At 44.3% G+C, this 15,931-nt stretch overlaps 1 protein-coding gene across 3 annotated transcripts in view; it reads left to right on the top strand.

Moving 5' to 3' along the window:
* cep126 (centrosomal protein 126) overlaps positions 1 to 13,195 on the top strand; it is a 133,327-nt gene extending 120,132 nt beyond the window's left edge. For 2 of the 3 annotated variants that reach the window (XM_068034069.1, XM_068034072.1), the window contains 3 exons: positions 2,748 to 2,960; positions 8,766 to 8,803; positions 12,873 to 13,195. In XM_068034069.1, the coding sequence (XP_067890170.1) occupies positions 2,748 to 2,960; positions 8,766 to 8,803; positions 12,873 to 12,989 (368 nt within the window). In that variant the 3' untranslated portion in view covers positions 12,990 to 13,195. The remainder of the gene's footprint in view (positions 1 to 2,747; positions 2,961 to 8,765; positions 8,804 to 12,872) is intronic. The other variant, XM_068034070.1, reaches the window with a different exon arrangement.
* Positions 13,196 to 15,931: the final 2,736 nt, after the last annotated feature.

The following is a 15,931-nucleotide window of genomic DNA, read 5'->3' on the forward strand; positions in this document are numbered from 1 at the left end:
AAGCTGCTCATTATGCTGCTATTAAAACTCTGACTGGACTAATGCTTTCGTTTTCACCACAAGCATTAACACACTCTTTGCCTTTGTCCCAGGACAGCTTTGCTATCTAATCTCTCCTGCCCTATCAAACACTTTCCCCTTTGTTCTCTCCCCACCCCTTCACTTGCTTAAAACCTAATTTTTTTCTAACCTTTGCCAGTTCTGATCAAAGGTCACAGACCTGAAATGTTAACTTTGCTTCTCTCTCCACAGATGCTGCCAGACCTGCTGAGTATTTCCAGCAGTTTTTGTTTTTATTTTATACGTAACTGGGTTTAGCTTTTATTTTTATATTAAAATCATAGAATCGTGAAATGGTTACAGCACAGAAGGAGGCCATTCGGCCCATTGTGTCCATGCCAGCTCTGCATGAGCAACTCAGCTAGTCCCACTCCCCTGCCTTTTTCCCGTTGGCCTGCAAGTTTTCTATTTTCAGATAATTATCCAATACCCTTTTGAAAGCAATGATTGAACCTGCCTCCACCACCAGCGCATTACAGATCCTTAATACTTGCTGCATAAATTTTTTTTCCCTCATGTTATTGGGAGATAGTAGCATTGTGGTAATGTCACTGAACTAGTAATCCAGAGGCCCAGGCTAATGCACTGGGGACGCAGGTTCAAATCCCACCATGGCAGTTGGTGGAATTTAAATTCAATTAATTAATAAGTTCAATTAGTTTTTAAAAATCTTGAATTGAAAGCTAGTCTCAGTAATGATGCCATGAAACTATCATTGATTGTCGTAAAAACCCATCTGGTTCGCTGATATCCTTTAGGGAAGGAGATCTGCCGTCTTTACCTGGTCTGGCCTACATGTGACTCCATACTCACAGCAATGTGGTTGACTCTTAACTGCCCTCTAAAATGTCTGAGCAAGCCATTCAGTTGCCAAGGGCAATTAGTGATGGGCAACCAATGCTGGCCTTGGCAAGGACGCCCACAACCCATGAAGGAATTTTAAAAAAACCTTTGCTTCTCTTGTCCATCATTTAAATCAGTGTCCTCTGTTTCTTGACCCTTCTGTCAATGGGAACAGTTTCTTCCCATCAACTCTGTCCATACCCCTCATGATTTTGAACACCTGTACTAAATCTCCTCTTACCCTTCTCTTCTCCAAGGAAAATAACCCCAGATTCTCCAAACTATTCTCATAACTGAAGTCCCTCATCCCTGGAACCATTCTCGCAAATCTTTTCTGTATCCTCTCAAACGTCTTCACATCCTTCTTAAAGCGTGGTGCCCAGAATTGGATGCAATACTCCAGTTGAGGCTAAACCAGGGTTTATAAAGATTCACGATAACCTCCTTGCTTTTATACTCTATGCCTTTATTTATAAAGTCCAGGATCTCGTATGACTTAGTAACTGCTTTCTCAACCTGCTCTGCCACCTTCAATGAATTGTGCACATATACCCTGAGGTCCCTTTGTTCTTGCACCCTCTTTAGAATGATATCCTTCATTTTCTACTGCCTCTCCTCGTTCTTCCTACCAGAATGTATCACTTCATACTTCTCTGCATTAAATTTCATGTGCCACATGTCTGCCATTCCACAGCCTGCCTACGTCCTCTTGAAATCTATCTCTAGCCTCCTCACAGTTTACAATACTTTCAAGTTTTGTGTCATCTGCAAATTTTGAAATTGTGCCCGGCACACCCATGTCTAGGTCATTAATAAAGATCAAGAAATGCAAATAGTTGGTTGTTAGTACAGAACTTGAGGATTGCTGAAAAAGAGACACGTTGTCAAAGCTTTTCATCTTGCACTCATCAGGACAGACTTTAGAATGTCCAGGTATTGCACCTTTTTTGAATTAAACAAAAGCGTGGGTGACAGTTGTTCACTGGTGCATTCTCCATGGCGACTTCTTGACCAGAGTCGACATGCCAACCAATCAGCACCCTTTTCTCATGCAGTATAAATTGTTGCTCCCTTTGAAATTTGGCATTCTTGCATCAGTCCTGAAGAGTGCAAGCAGAAAAGCTTCAACAGCATGTCTCTTTTTTCAGCAATAATCGAGAAATGCGTTGGTCATAGTACCGTTTCCCGGGGAACCACACGATATACCTTTCTTCAGACTGAAAAACAACCATTCAGTACTACTCTGTTTCCTGACACTCAGCCAACTTCGTATCCATGCTGTCACTGTGCTTTTAATCCCTGGCCTTTAACTTTGCTGATAAGTCTGTTATGTGTCACTTTATCAAATGCCTTTTGAAAGTCCATGTACACCACGTCAACCCCATTACCCTCATCAACCCTCTGTTACCTCATCAAAAAACTTAATAAAGTTAGTTAAACACAATTTTCCTTCAACAAATCCATGCTGGCTTTCCTTAATTAATCCACATTTATCCAAGTGACTGTTAATTTTGTCACGAATGTACTAGAGTTTTTAAATGTACTGTCAGAATAATACCTAATTTCACAATTTTCTGTGGGGAGTGTGATGCTGTTAAACTTTATTTGTTTAAACCTGAAAATGAGAATCCTAATAATATTGTGGAGATAGTAATATTTTAAAACTTCATTTCTATTTATAGCTTTGTTTAGTATAAGAAATGTAAAGATCCATTTTACAATATAATCTTTCGCTTGTCCTTCATTTGCTACCAATTTCAATTTCACCTTATGTATTAGTGGCATGAAAACTGGAATTTGCAAAGCCTAATAAGATGAATTTTTTGCATTGCTTATCTTCTCAGCAGTTTCAGAAAGCACTGAACAGTTTATGCTAGCAGAAAATCTGGTGGAAACATCTGCTATAGATAGTGACATTCTGGCTGCTATGGATGCGATAGAGAGTCAGCGATACATTTTTCTTCAAAACAAAGTACAAAGGTTAGGCCTCAGTGCACTGTCGTTTGAAGAACAGAAGCTTCTCCAGTCATTAGACCATCTCGATCAAAGATTGCAGTGTAAGTGTAATTAATCCAGCAACTCTTGAGCTGAAATTTTCCTACTGGCATGTAAGGAGTTCTGACGCAAGTGGATTAAGAAGTGTTAACTTTGAGTTATGTTAAGGTTCCCAAGACTGCTTGCAGTTTTGCTTAGATATTTTTAGTTTGAAGTTGCATGTTGCGCTGCATCATGGATACAAATGTAGCACATTGCTAGTCTAAAGAGTGATACAAAGGTTAAAACCAAAGGGATCAAGGGATATGGGGAGAAAGCGGGAACAGGGTACTGAATTAGACGGTCAGCCATGATCTTTTTTGAATGGCAGAGCAGACCCGAAGGGCTGAATAGCCTGCTCCTGTGCCTATTTTCTATCTTTCTATGTATGTGGGATTTGGGGTTATCATGAGCTGTGGCTCGTTTCTGTAGGTCCAGCACACCTGCCGTCCGGATAGGCCCAGCTCCCTTGGCTGTATACACCACTGTTCCCAGCCAGAATGGAGGTTATTGCATAATTCCCTTGTTAGTCATGCCTGGAGACTGCATTGCTATAAGTGACTGGGATTGATTCTACACACGTAATTTGTGTGTAACTATCCTCTGCACACTGCATCTGGCTGGAGAATTAATCAACTTGTATTATGTAACTATTCTCCACTCGCATTTTACTGGAAATCCTGCTTTTATCGGGAAATATTATTATTGTTTCGATCATAGGTTCTGTTTGCTGTAGTTCATAGAAACTGTTTTTAAATAGACTCTGCTGAGTAAATAGACTTTGTTTGTTGTTAAGTCTTGCTGTAAGTCTCGCAGTGCCTCCAACTCATTGGCTAACGCAGTGATGTCAATAGACACTCTGAAGTAAATATTAATTACAGATATCATAGCAACTAGTTACTTTTTTAGATTCAATTAAAATTAATGAAACAGTGGGTGGAATTTTATGGGTGGTGCAAGAGCAGATTTGGTAGCGCGCAGAGTTATTTAATTAGGCGGAAGTTGTTTTCTCGGATTCCCAACAGCGGGATATTTTAGAGAAATTAAGTCGGTGGTGTGTTTGCGGCATTCCAGGGTTCCCCCGCACGGTGGCAGATTGCAGCTTTGCATTCATTTACATGTCATGAAACTTATTACCCTATGTTTAGTTACAATTCAGTCCTACCTACCTGCATGAACTCCTCCATGGTACGCACAAAGCCACGCATGACCTCAGGAATCTCCGACATATGTTCCACATGGCTTTGCTCACATCCAGCAGACATCTCATTGCGACAAACAGGATCATCGTGAGCATGGGGCTGAGCAGAGGCCAGGACCTCAGCAGTCCTCCAATTGTCTGGGGACCCGGCTGGCTTCCTCATCTGCTGGGATGTTTCTGTGTCGTGCACACCACATTGTGACCCAGATCCTATTCTTAGACCCCTCCCCCGCCGCAGACAATGTGGATATATCTGTGCTGGCGTAGGTGAAAGAAGAAGCAAATGACGGTGCACCTTCTGGGGCATTGGTTTCTTCTTTCTCCCCAGAGAAGGAAACTTGGGCCTTGCGGCTTTCAGACACTCGACTGTGGGCACCGGCAGTGGAGACACAAACAGAGACTCATTGAGCATCAGCTGTGCATGAGTTTGCACACTTCCAGTGGATGTGCACATATGGCTGCAAGACTGAAGATGACGCTTCATTTCTACGCCCTGAGGATCCTGCCTCGCCATCTGATATTGCCCTGCCTCCCTCCTCTCTCACAATTGTGCAGCCTCCTCTTCAGCTGGTGTCGCGACCATAATTTCTGCGGCACCTTCACCTGTCATGGCGCACACGTGCTGGTTGTGTGTGCGTCTATCCTGCAGGAGACAGTACAGATTCAATGAGATTTTTTTAAGATGGATCACAGCTATTGTAAACATGCATCGGCATCACTTATTCAGGACTGGCTTTCGCATGACACATCCAAGCACTTTGACAACTTTCCACACAATCATTTAGTGTATGGCACCAAGGCTACTCATGCAATCCAATACATGCCTGTTTGCCCTCTGTCTTAAAGAGATGGAGCCAGCAAGAAAAACAATGAAGCAACTTCATTGATATGAGCATCTTATTGATGTGCTTGCGACACTGTACGCAGGTTCTACGAGTGACCCCGCAGTTCGAGATCGCCTTTGCAACTTCCATCCAGGCTACCTTGGTCAGGCGGGAGGTCTTCGTACTCTGTCTTTTGGGAAGAGGACCTCCTGCCTTTCCCTGATGGCCTGGAGGAGAACCTGCAGGGAGGCATCACTGAACCCTGGGCAGGACGCTGCCTGCTGGCTGACATTTTCTTTTGTGTTGCTGCAGAAAAAAAGTAAATGATGTGAATTTGGTGCTGGATTACAAAAATTAATGAAGGCAAAAGCATTTTGATTTGATTTCAAGCTTCATTTCAGGCTCCTGTGCAGAGACTTACATGCCAGGAAGGCTACTGATTCTTGAGGCTGCAAGCACAGAAAGCTTTATAGCTGTGGCGATCATGGTGCTTGGCCCAGTGACAGCAGGTTCCACCAATGAAAGGCGATCCCCGCTGCATAATCCCATGTGTCCCCTGTGCCTGTAGCCGCATGTTAAATTTACACATGAAATCGAGTGGGAAAAGGGAAAAATGGTGGAAGCGGAAATTATGCCAACTTCTGGTTCCGTTGTCGGGAATGCCGTGGGACTCAAAATATCAGCCAGTGCCTTCCCGTCCATTGAATTCAAAACCTTCATCCCCAAGTCCCTGCACAACCTCGCTTCCCCATATCTGCAAATCCAACCTGGTGTCCCCTTCTGCAATCTTTGGTCCTCTGACTCTCTGCCTCCTCTGTCCTTTTTCCCCACTATTGGTCATACACCCTTCGGGGGGAATTTTATGGGACCTGCAAGAGCGGCTTTTGTGGTGGGTGGGATGACTTAATTAGGCGTGAGTTAATATTTTGATTTCCAGATGGCAGGTTTTGGTTTTGTAATTAATTCAGCGGCGGACCAGGCTTCACCCAGTTCTGTGGCGGATTGCAGCTTTCCATACATTTGCATAGCATGAATACTCATTACCCTACAGGTATTTCAAATTAAGTCCTCCTGCCAGATTAAGTCAGCAGCAAACGGGAATCTCGTGGCACTCGGTTCACATTCGTTCAAAGGTGGCATGCACCAGTCGGCTTTGTGCAGTTGTGTCTGAGGTCAATGATTTTCTTTCTTGAACTCTTCGGCAAAAGGAAGGCCGCCATAGGAATGGATGTTTGGCTCCAGGCTCAGGACCAGCAAGGGCAGTTTTTTAGCAGGGATGGCGGGGAAGGCATAGCTGGGGGAGGACACAGGGTGGGATCTCGGGTGCCTGTAGGAGCAGGGGAAGACACTGGGTGGGGTCTCGGGTGACTGGAGGAGCAGGGGAGGGAATGCTTTTGCATCCAGAATGTGTCCTAGGTGTCGTCGATGCTGCATTTGGCTGGGAGTGGGGTGGTTGTTTTGCAAAGAATAGTAGAGTGGGCCTAAAGGGAGGGATGAGTGCTGTCCACGTTGGGGTGCTGTGGGGCAAACTCAGGGTACTGGCTGGCAGAGGGTACAGTCACAGTCACAGGGGGCAGTTGGTTTCGGTAGGGGAGAAGGTCAAGACTAATGTTTGGCTATTTGATATCATAGGGAGGGGAAATCAGCAATGATTTCTAGTTCGATATTTGGAGGATTAAGGGTTAGAGTAGGCATTTCTATGGTCATGGATGTAGGAACGGGGGGAGGGGTAGCATGTATAAGTTTATAGTTATGTGGTTCAAGGTAATGGAGGGAGGTTCAAGTGTCACAGAGGGAAGGTGTAAGGCAACATTGTGTGGGTCAAGGTTGATAGGTGCAGGCTGGAATGCAGCGGGAGGAGGTTGGAAGGTGGGGAAACCCGACTCTATTATTACACACACCATTTTGTCAAATGATACTGTAAACCATGTGGTCATTCAAGGATTTCAATTTGTTTGGGAGAAGACCAATGATGGGTGGGTGGATTTTAGGCTGCGTGCAATGTGAGTCGCCTCAAGCTATTTGTTCATTATTTCAATGTTAGAACTCCATGGCAATACATGGGTGAATTTTAACGCTGGTCTCATTTTAACAATTGCAAAGCTGCAAAGACACAGGTCTCATATACCTAATTTTTCTCCTACCATGGGAAGAAGAGCAGAAGATGCGACTGAGGAGGGCTGTTGCAGATTAGCGGCTAATGTTGCAACGCCAGCAACAGGCAACACCAGAGGCAGAGGCTGCTCAGAATGAGGCCATCCAGGCAAGACATTATAGAAGACTGGTGCTGGCATATCAGCGCATCCTCAAGACAGGGACAAACTACCTTCAGATGTCCGAAAGTGAATGCCAGAGACAACTGAGGATGTCACGCAAGTTGGTCACTGAATGTTGCCCTCAAGATTACTGCTGCACTTGATTTCTTTGCTAGTGGTGCTTTTCAGGGTTCAGCGGCTGACATATATGGCATCTCACAGGCTGCTACCTCATAGGTGCATCAAAGAGGTGACCAGTGCCCTATTCTGTTGTGCAAATGATTTCATCTATTTCCCCGTAGTTGAGGACAGACAGGCATCAAGATCAGCAGCCTTTGGCACCACCACTTGTTTCCCTAGTGTGCAAGGGATGATCGTCTGCACTCATGTGGCCATTACAGCTCCCTGCCACCGCAAAGGCTTTCACTTTTTGAGCGTTCAACTGGTTTGTGACCACATGTGAAAAATCACAGAGGTCTGTGCTTGCTTCCAATTCTTGACTCCTTTACCTGTGTTTTCTTCCAGTCTTTTACAGCAGTGCCATCTCCAGATGTGATTGACATGGAAATTAGCCAATAATCTCATTCTGCTCAGAAATAGTAGTGTCACTAAATGCAACCTATTTATTTCAGCATTGCACTCCCAGTTAACAACCCTAGCTTAAAGTATAGTGTTGGCTGGGAGCCTCTTGAGGCTCCCAGTGTAAATTAATTGGGTTATCTAAAAATGAAGGATGAATTAAAGCTGCAGTGAGTTTTAGAGCTATTTTATCCACTTTGATCAAGTGCACCTCTTGGCAAATGGATTGAGGAGCAGTACTGGAAACAAGAAGAATGTTAGACATGCTCATTAAGGGCTTTATAGAATCAATGCAGTAAAACAATTGGCAATAGTGAAATTGCCAACTATATATATTTAAAGAATGTTATTTTTACCGAATTATGCAGAAACAATACAGATTACTGAAACAGGAGCTGAAAAGTATGCTTATTTTTCCCCTCCTCTTCTGAAATCAGTCACTCTTGCTGGGGTTGTCACCTGAAAGTGACGGGTTGCCAAGTTATTCAACCATGCAATTTATTAAATTTATCAACCCCAATGCTGTCCTCACTCAATGTCCATCTTTGGCTAGCAGTCAGAAGTGGGAGCCCTAGCCATTTTGCATCCCGCTTTCCAATCCAAGGACAATGAAGATAATTGTTCCACCACAACTTCCACTTTGCCTAGAATAACATACCCGTATAACGCTGAATGTGGGGATGTCTTGATCTGTAAGGATTACTACCCCATAAAGTGGTGCATTTATTCACTGTGTTGTTGGTAAGGGTCCATGCATTCAATTTCTATGTTGTTTCTCCAGGGTTTGGGGGGGGGAACTTCGGCAAAAGATATGGCAGATAATCAGGAAAACACCCATGAAAATTCAAGCCCACTATGGTCACAAAATATTAGTAGCGATAACTATGGAAACTTGGTATCTTTCAGAAAATCCACAAAGAAATATTTTTAGAAAGTGAAAAACTGCTTTTCTTTTCCAACATCATTTAGATATCCAAGAGACTGTTCAGACAAGTCCATCTCCTTTCGTAAGTAATGTGTTTTCTGCTGCACATCATTTCTTCCATCTGACTTTTCCTACGTTAATTGCCCCAAGTGATATTATTGTATCCAGTACTCTGAAATGTCACTATCACAACTGCCTCCAAACTTTTATGCCTGCAATTTGTCAGCTGCACTCGATGATTTTCTTTGAAGGTTACCCAGATATTGAGCCAAATATTAAATGGAGTTAGATCTGCTTTTAACTATAGTGACAAGGTTGGGAAGAAGAAGCGGTAGTTAGGAGGAGAGATAGACCATAATATGATAGAATTTTACATTAAGCTTGAAAGTGATGTCGTTCAACCTGAAACTAAGGTCTTAAATCTAAACAAAGGAAACTACGAAGGTATGAGGGGCAAGTTGGCTGTGGTAGGCTGGAAAACTACATTAAAAGGTATGACGGTAGACATGCAATGACAAGCATTTAAAGAATTAATACATGGTTTACAACAAATATACATTCCTTTGAGGCACAAAAACCCACCAAGAAAAGTGATCCAACCATGACTAACAAGAGAACTTGAAGATTGTATTCGAGTAAAGGAAGAGGCTTATAAAGTTGCCAAAAAAGTAGTATGTCTGAGGGTTGGGAGCATTTTAGAATTTAGCAAAGGAGGATCAAGAAACTGATTTAAAAAAAAGGGAAAATAGAATATGAAAGCAAACTAGTGAGAAACATAAAAACTGACTATGAAAGTTTCTATAGGTATGTAAAAAAACAAAAGATTCGCAAAGACAAATGTGGGCCTATTACAGGCAGAGACAGGAGAAATAATAATGGGGAATAAGGAAATGGCAGAAAACGAAACAAATACTCTGAGGGGAATTTTATGCTCTCCACCATGGCAGGTTTGGAGAGCATAAAAATCAGGTGGGCTGGTGGTAACAGGAGATGGTTCCTGCTACCATCCCGCCTCTGTCAAAATTTAGTCCAGGGTGGGAAGGCCTGTGAAGAGCCTTCCCGCCCCACCGCCAAATGGGGCCTTAACTGGGCAATTAACCCCCAATTAAGGGCCTCTTCACGCCGCAGCTGCATTAACCGTGTGGCAGGCAACCTGTTGCCGCATGGGAAGCACAGCAAGGAAAACCATGCGGGCTGCTTCCCAGCTCCGGGCGGTGGGGGTGGGGGGGGTGGTGTTCCTCGTTAAAAGACATTTAGCGAGGGATCCGGCATCAGGAAAAGGGGGTGCCCACTGAGAGCCACACACTGCCCTTTCTGCTGACTCCCTTACTCAGAGACCCCCACCCTGCAAGGCCCTCCCACCCTGACCTACCTGTGGCCTGGGTCCAGTGGCACTCCTCGGCCTCCGGTAGGTGCTCCTTCAGCAGCAGGCACCACCTCCATGGTGGCGCTGCAGCCACCGGCCTCTGATTGGCTGGCAACTGTCCAAGGGCGGTACTTCCTGCAAAGGGGTCCTTGATCCTTTGGAAGGCCCGCCGCTGTCCACTTAAGTGCCTGATTGGCACTAGATTTGGCAGGCCTTCCAAAGAAGAGACAACACGGGAATCTCGGCATCGCATTTTCCAGATGTCAAGGCCCTTGCTGCCAGAATAAAATTCCCTTCTTCGTATCTGTCTTCACAGAGGAAGATACAAAAAACCTCCCAGAAATACTAGAGAACCAAGGGACTAGTGAGAATGGGAACTGAAAGAAATTAGTAGTAGTGAAAAAGTAGTACTGGAGAAATTAATGGGAATGAAGGTTGGGATATCAGCTGGATCTGATGATCGACATCCTAGAGCTGTAGGGATAGTGGATGCATTGGTAGTCATCTTCCAAAATTCTATAGATTCTGGGACAGTTCCTGCAGATTGGAAGGTTGCAAAGGTAACCCCACTATTTAAGAAAGGAAGGAGAGAGAAAACAGGGAACTACAGACCTGTTAGCCTGACATCAGGAAAAATGCTAAAATCTATTATAAAGGATGTAATAACTGGACACTTAGAAAATAATGGTAGTATTGGGCAGAGTCAACATGGATCTATGAAAGGGAAATCACGTTTGACAAACTTGTTGGAGTTTTTTGAGGATGTAACTAGCAAAATAGCTAAGGGGGAACCAGTGGATGTGGTGTATTTGGATTTTCAGAGGGCTTTTGATAAGGTCCCACACAAGAGATTAGTAACTAAAATTAGAGCACATGGGATTGGGGGTAATATACTGGCATGTATTGAGAACTGGTTAACGGACAGAAAACAGAGAGTAGGAATAAACGGGTCATTCTCAGGTTGGCAGGCCATGACTAGTGGGGTACCGCAAGGATCAGTGCTTGGGGCCCAGCTATTCACAATCTATATCAATGATTTGGATGTGGGACCAAATGTAATATTTCCAAATTTGCTGATGACACAAAATTATGTGGGAATGTGAGTTGTGAGGAGGATACAAAGAGGCTTCAAGAGGATTTAGATAGACTAAGTGATTGGGCAAGAACATGGCAGATGGAATATAATGTGGATAAATGTGAAGTTTTCCACTTCGGTAGGAAAAATAGAAATGCAGAGTATTTCTTAAATGGTGAGAGATCGTGAAGTGATGATATCCACGGGGCATGGATGTCCTTGTTCGTGAGTTACAGAAAGTTAACATGCAAGTGCAGCAAGCAATTGGGAAAGCAAACGGTATGTTGGCCTTTATTGCAAGAGGAATTGAGTACAGGAGAAAAGAAGTCTTGTTGCAAATGTATAGAGCCTTGGTGAAACCGCACCTGGAATATTGTGTACAATTTTGGTCTCCTTACCTAAGGAAGAATACAGTTGCCATAGAGCGAGTGCAACGACGGTTCACCAGACTAATTCCTGGGATGGTGGGATTGTCGTATGAGGAGAGATTGAGGAGGTTGGGCCTGTTTTCTCTAGAGTTTAGAAGAATGAGAGGTGATCTCATTGAAACATACAAAATTCTTACAGGGCTCGACAAGGTAAATGCAGAAGGATGTTTCCCCTGGCTGGGGCGTCTAGAACCAGGACACATAGTCTAAGAATAAGGGGCAGGCCATTTAGGACTGAGATGAGAAGGAATCTCTTCACTCAGAGGGTGGTGAATCTTTGGAATTCTCTGTTCCAGAGGGAGGTGGAGGCTCAATCATTGAGTATGTGCAAGACAGAGATCAATAGATTTCGAGATATTAAAGGCATCAAGGGATATGGGGATAGCGCAGGAAAATGGGATTTAGGTAGAAAATCAGCCATGATCTAGTTGAATGGCTGAACAGGCTGAAGGGGCCGAATGGCCTACTCCTGCTCTTATTTCTTTTATTCCCATTGCAGAGCCCGTGAAAGTTTTAGTTTGCCTGTTTTTATCTGTCTTTTTTATAATACAGCATTTTTGTTACTTAACTGTTTTTTAAATATTTATGTTGTAACCATTCTGTCAGTTTATATAATAAAACAAACATGGTTATGAGTTACTTCATTTATAACAATGATGGTATATCATTAGTTTTGTCTTCAGAGAAAAAAGACCCAAACCACAAAAATCAGCACCATTCATTTTGGCCAGATCAGGCTTGCTATTTTCTCCTCCTAACACTTTTTTCCCTCCACTTTTAAAGGCATTGCCTGATTTGCTTTCTGTTTTAATTATTTACTGTGGTTCTTTGCTTACATAGAAACATTGGAACAGGAATAGGCCATTTAGCACCTCGAGCCTGTTCCGCCATTCAGTGAGATCATGACTGATCTGCGCCCTAACACCATTGTCCCACATCCCCTAATACCTTTGGCTAACAAAAATCTATCAATCTCAGTTTTAAAATTAACAAGTGATCCAGCATCAATTGCCGTTTGATTAAGATAGTTCCAAACTTCCACCACCCTTTGCGTGAAAAAGCATTTCCTAATTCCACTACAGAAAGGTCTGGCTCTAATTTTTAGACTATGCCTCATGTCCTAGATTCCCCACCTAACAGAAATAGTTTCTCCCAATCAACCCTATCTGTTTTCCCTTTCATATTATATAATATGGTACATTATCATCCATCACATTCATGTGTGTGAATGATACAATGATATTTGTAAACATGCAATATTCATATCAATTTTTTCATTTAGATCATATCAAATGGTGTTTCTGGCTCAGGGTCCAGGACAGGGCAAGCGTTTTGTGATACACAAAAACATCGCAGCCTTGCTGCTGATAATCATGCACGCATTAAAAGAAAATACTAAAGAAACGAGACCAGCTGATGAAGAGCGACATGAAATTTATTATATAGTATGGACTTTATTCTGAGGTGAAAACTTTTAAACATAATCTAAAGTTTAAAATGCACTTTAATACAAAACCAATGTTTCTTTTAGAAAGTTGTTACTTCAGTTACGAAATTAATTAATAAATCTGGAATTAAAAGGCTAGTCTAATGATGGCCATGAAACCATTGTCGATTGTTGTAAAAACCCATCTGGATCACGAAGGTCCTTTAGGGAAGGAAATCTACTGTCCTTACCTGGTCTGTCCTACATATGACTCCAGACCCACTGAAATGTGATTGACTCTTACATGCTCTCTGAAATGGCCAAGCAAGCCAGTCAGTTGCATCTAACCGCTACAAAGTCAATAAAAAGGAATGAAACCGGACGGACCACTCAGCAAAGACCTAGGCACCGGAAACGACAACGGCAAACTCAGCCCTGTCGACTCTGCAAAGTCCTCCTTACTAACATCTGGGGCTTGTGCCAAAGTTGGAGAGCTGTCCCACAGACTAGTCAAGCAACAGCCTGACATAGTCAGACGGAATCAGACCTGACAAGCAATGTCCCAGACACTGCCATCACCATCCCCGCGTATGTCCTGTCCCACCGGCAGGACAGACCCAGCAGAGGTGGTGGCACAGTGGTATACAGTAGGGAGGGAGTTGCCCTGGGAGTCCTCAACATTGACTCTGGACCCGATGAAGTCTCATGGCATCAGGTCAACATGGACAAGGAAACCTCCTGCTGATTACCACCTATCGCCCTCCCTCAGCTGATGCGTCAGTACTCCTCCACGTTGAACAGCACTTGGAGGAAGCACTGAGGGTGACAAGGGCACAGAATGTACTCTGGGTGGGGGACTTCAATATCAATCACCAAGAGTGGCTTGGTAGCACCACTACTGACCGAGCTGGCCGTGTCCTAAAAGACATATCTGCTAGACTGGGTATGCGGCAGGTGGTGAGGGAACCAACAAGAGGGGAAAACATACTTGATCTCGTCCTCACCAATCTGCCTGCTGCAAATGTATCTGACAGTATTGGTAGGAGTGACCACCGCACAGTCGTTGTGGAGACAAAGATCCGCCTTCACATTGAGGATACCCTCCTTTGTGTTGTGTGGCACTACCACCGTGCTAAATGGGATAGATTTCAAACAGATCTAGCAATGCAAAACTGGGCATCCATGAGGCGCTGTCGGCCATCAGCAGCAGCAGAATTGTACTCAACCACAATCTGTAACCTCATGGCCCGGCATATCCCCCACTCTACCATTACCATCAAGCCAGGAGACCAACCCTGGTTCAATGAAGCGTGCAGGAGGGCATGCCAGGAGCAGCACCAGGCATACCTCAAAATGAGGTGTCAACCTGGTGAAGCTACAACACAGGACTATCTGCGTGCCAAACTGCGTAAGCAGCATGCGATAGACAGAGCTAAGTGATCCCATAACCAACGGATCAGATCTAAGCTCTGCAGTCTTGCCACCTCCAGCCATGAATGGTGGTGGACATTTAAACAACTAACTGGAGGAGGTGGCTCCACAAATATCCCCATCCTCAATGATGGGGGAGCCCAGCACATCAGTGCGAAAGACAAGGCTGAAGCATTTGCAACAAAGAAGTGCCGATTTGATGATCCATCTCGGCCTCCTCCTGAAGTCCCCAGCATCACAGATGCCAGACTTCAGCCAATTCGATTCACTCCGCTTGATATCAAGAAATGACTGAAGGCACTGGATACTGCAAAGGCTATGGGCCCTGACAATATTCCGGAAATAGTACTGAAAACCTGTGCTGCAAAACTTGCTGCGCCCCTAGCCAAGCTGTTCCAGTACAGCTACAACACTGGCATCTGCCCAGCAATGTGGAAAATTGCCCAAGTATGTCCTGTACACAAAAAGCAGGACAAGTCCAACCCGGCCAATTACCACCCCATCAGCCTACTCTCAATCATCAGTAAAGTGATGGAAGGTGTCATCAACAGTGCCATCAAGCGGCACTTGCTTAGCAATAACCTGCTCAGTGACGCTCAGTTTGGGTTCCGCCAGGGCCACTCAGCTCCTGACCTCATTACAGCCTTGGTTCAAACACGGACAAAAGAGCTGAACTCAAGAGGTGAGGTGAGAGTGACAGCCCTTGACATCAAGGCAGCATTTGATCAAGTATGGCATCAAGTAGCCCTAGCAAAACTAAGGTCAATGGGAATCAGGGGGAAAACCCTCCGCTGGCTGGAGTCATACCTAGTGCAAAGGAAGATGTTTGTGGTTACTGGAAGTCAATAATCTGAGCTCCAGGACATCACTGCAGGAGTTCCTCAGGGTAGTGTTCTAGGCCCAACCATCTTCAGCTGCTTCATCACTGACCTTCCTTCAATCATAAGGTCAGAAGTGGGGATGTTCACTGATGATTGCACAATGTTCAGCACCATTTGTGACTCCTCAGATAATGAAGCAGTCTGTGTAGAAATGCAGCAAGACTTGGACAATATCCAGGCTTGGGCTGATAAGTGGCAAGTAACATACGCGCCACACAAGTGCCAGGCAATGACCATCTCCAACAAGAGAGAATCTAACCATCTCCTCTTGACATTCAATGGCATTACCATCACTGAATCCCCCACTATCAACATCCTAGGGGCTACCATTGACCAGAAACTGAACTGGAGTAGCCATATAAATACCGTGGCTTCAAGAGCAGGTCAGAGGCTAGGAATCCTGTGGCGAGTAACTCACCTCCTGACTCCCCAAAGCCTGTCCACCATCTACAAGGCACAAGTCAGGAGTGTGATGGAATACTCTCCACTTGCCTGGATGGGTGCAGCTCCAACAACGCTCAAGAAGCTCGACACCATCCAGGACAAAGAAGCCTGCTTGATTGGCACCCCATCTACAAACATTCACTCCCTCCACCACCAACA

The sequence above is a fragment of the Heterodontus francisci genome, chromosome 6, assembly GCF_036365525.1.
Source record: "Heterodontus francisci isolate sHetFra1 chromosome 6, sHetFra1.hap1, whole genome shotgun sequence".
In the NCBI taxonomy this organism is placed as follows: Eukaryota; Metazoa; Chordata; class Chondrichthyes; order Heterodontiformes; family Heterodontidae; genus Heterodontus; species Heterodontus francisci.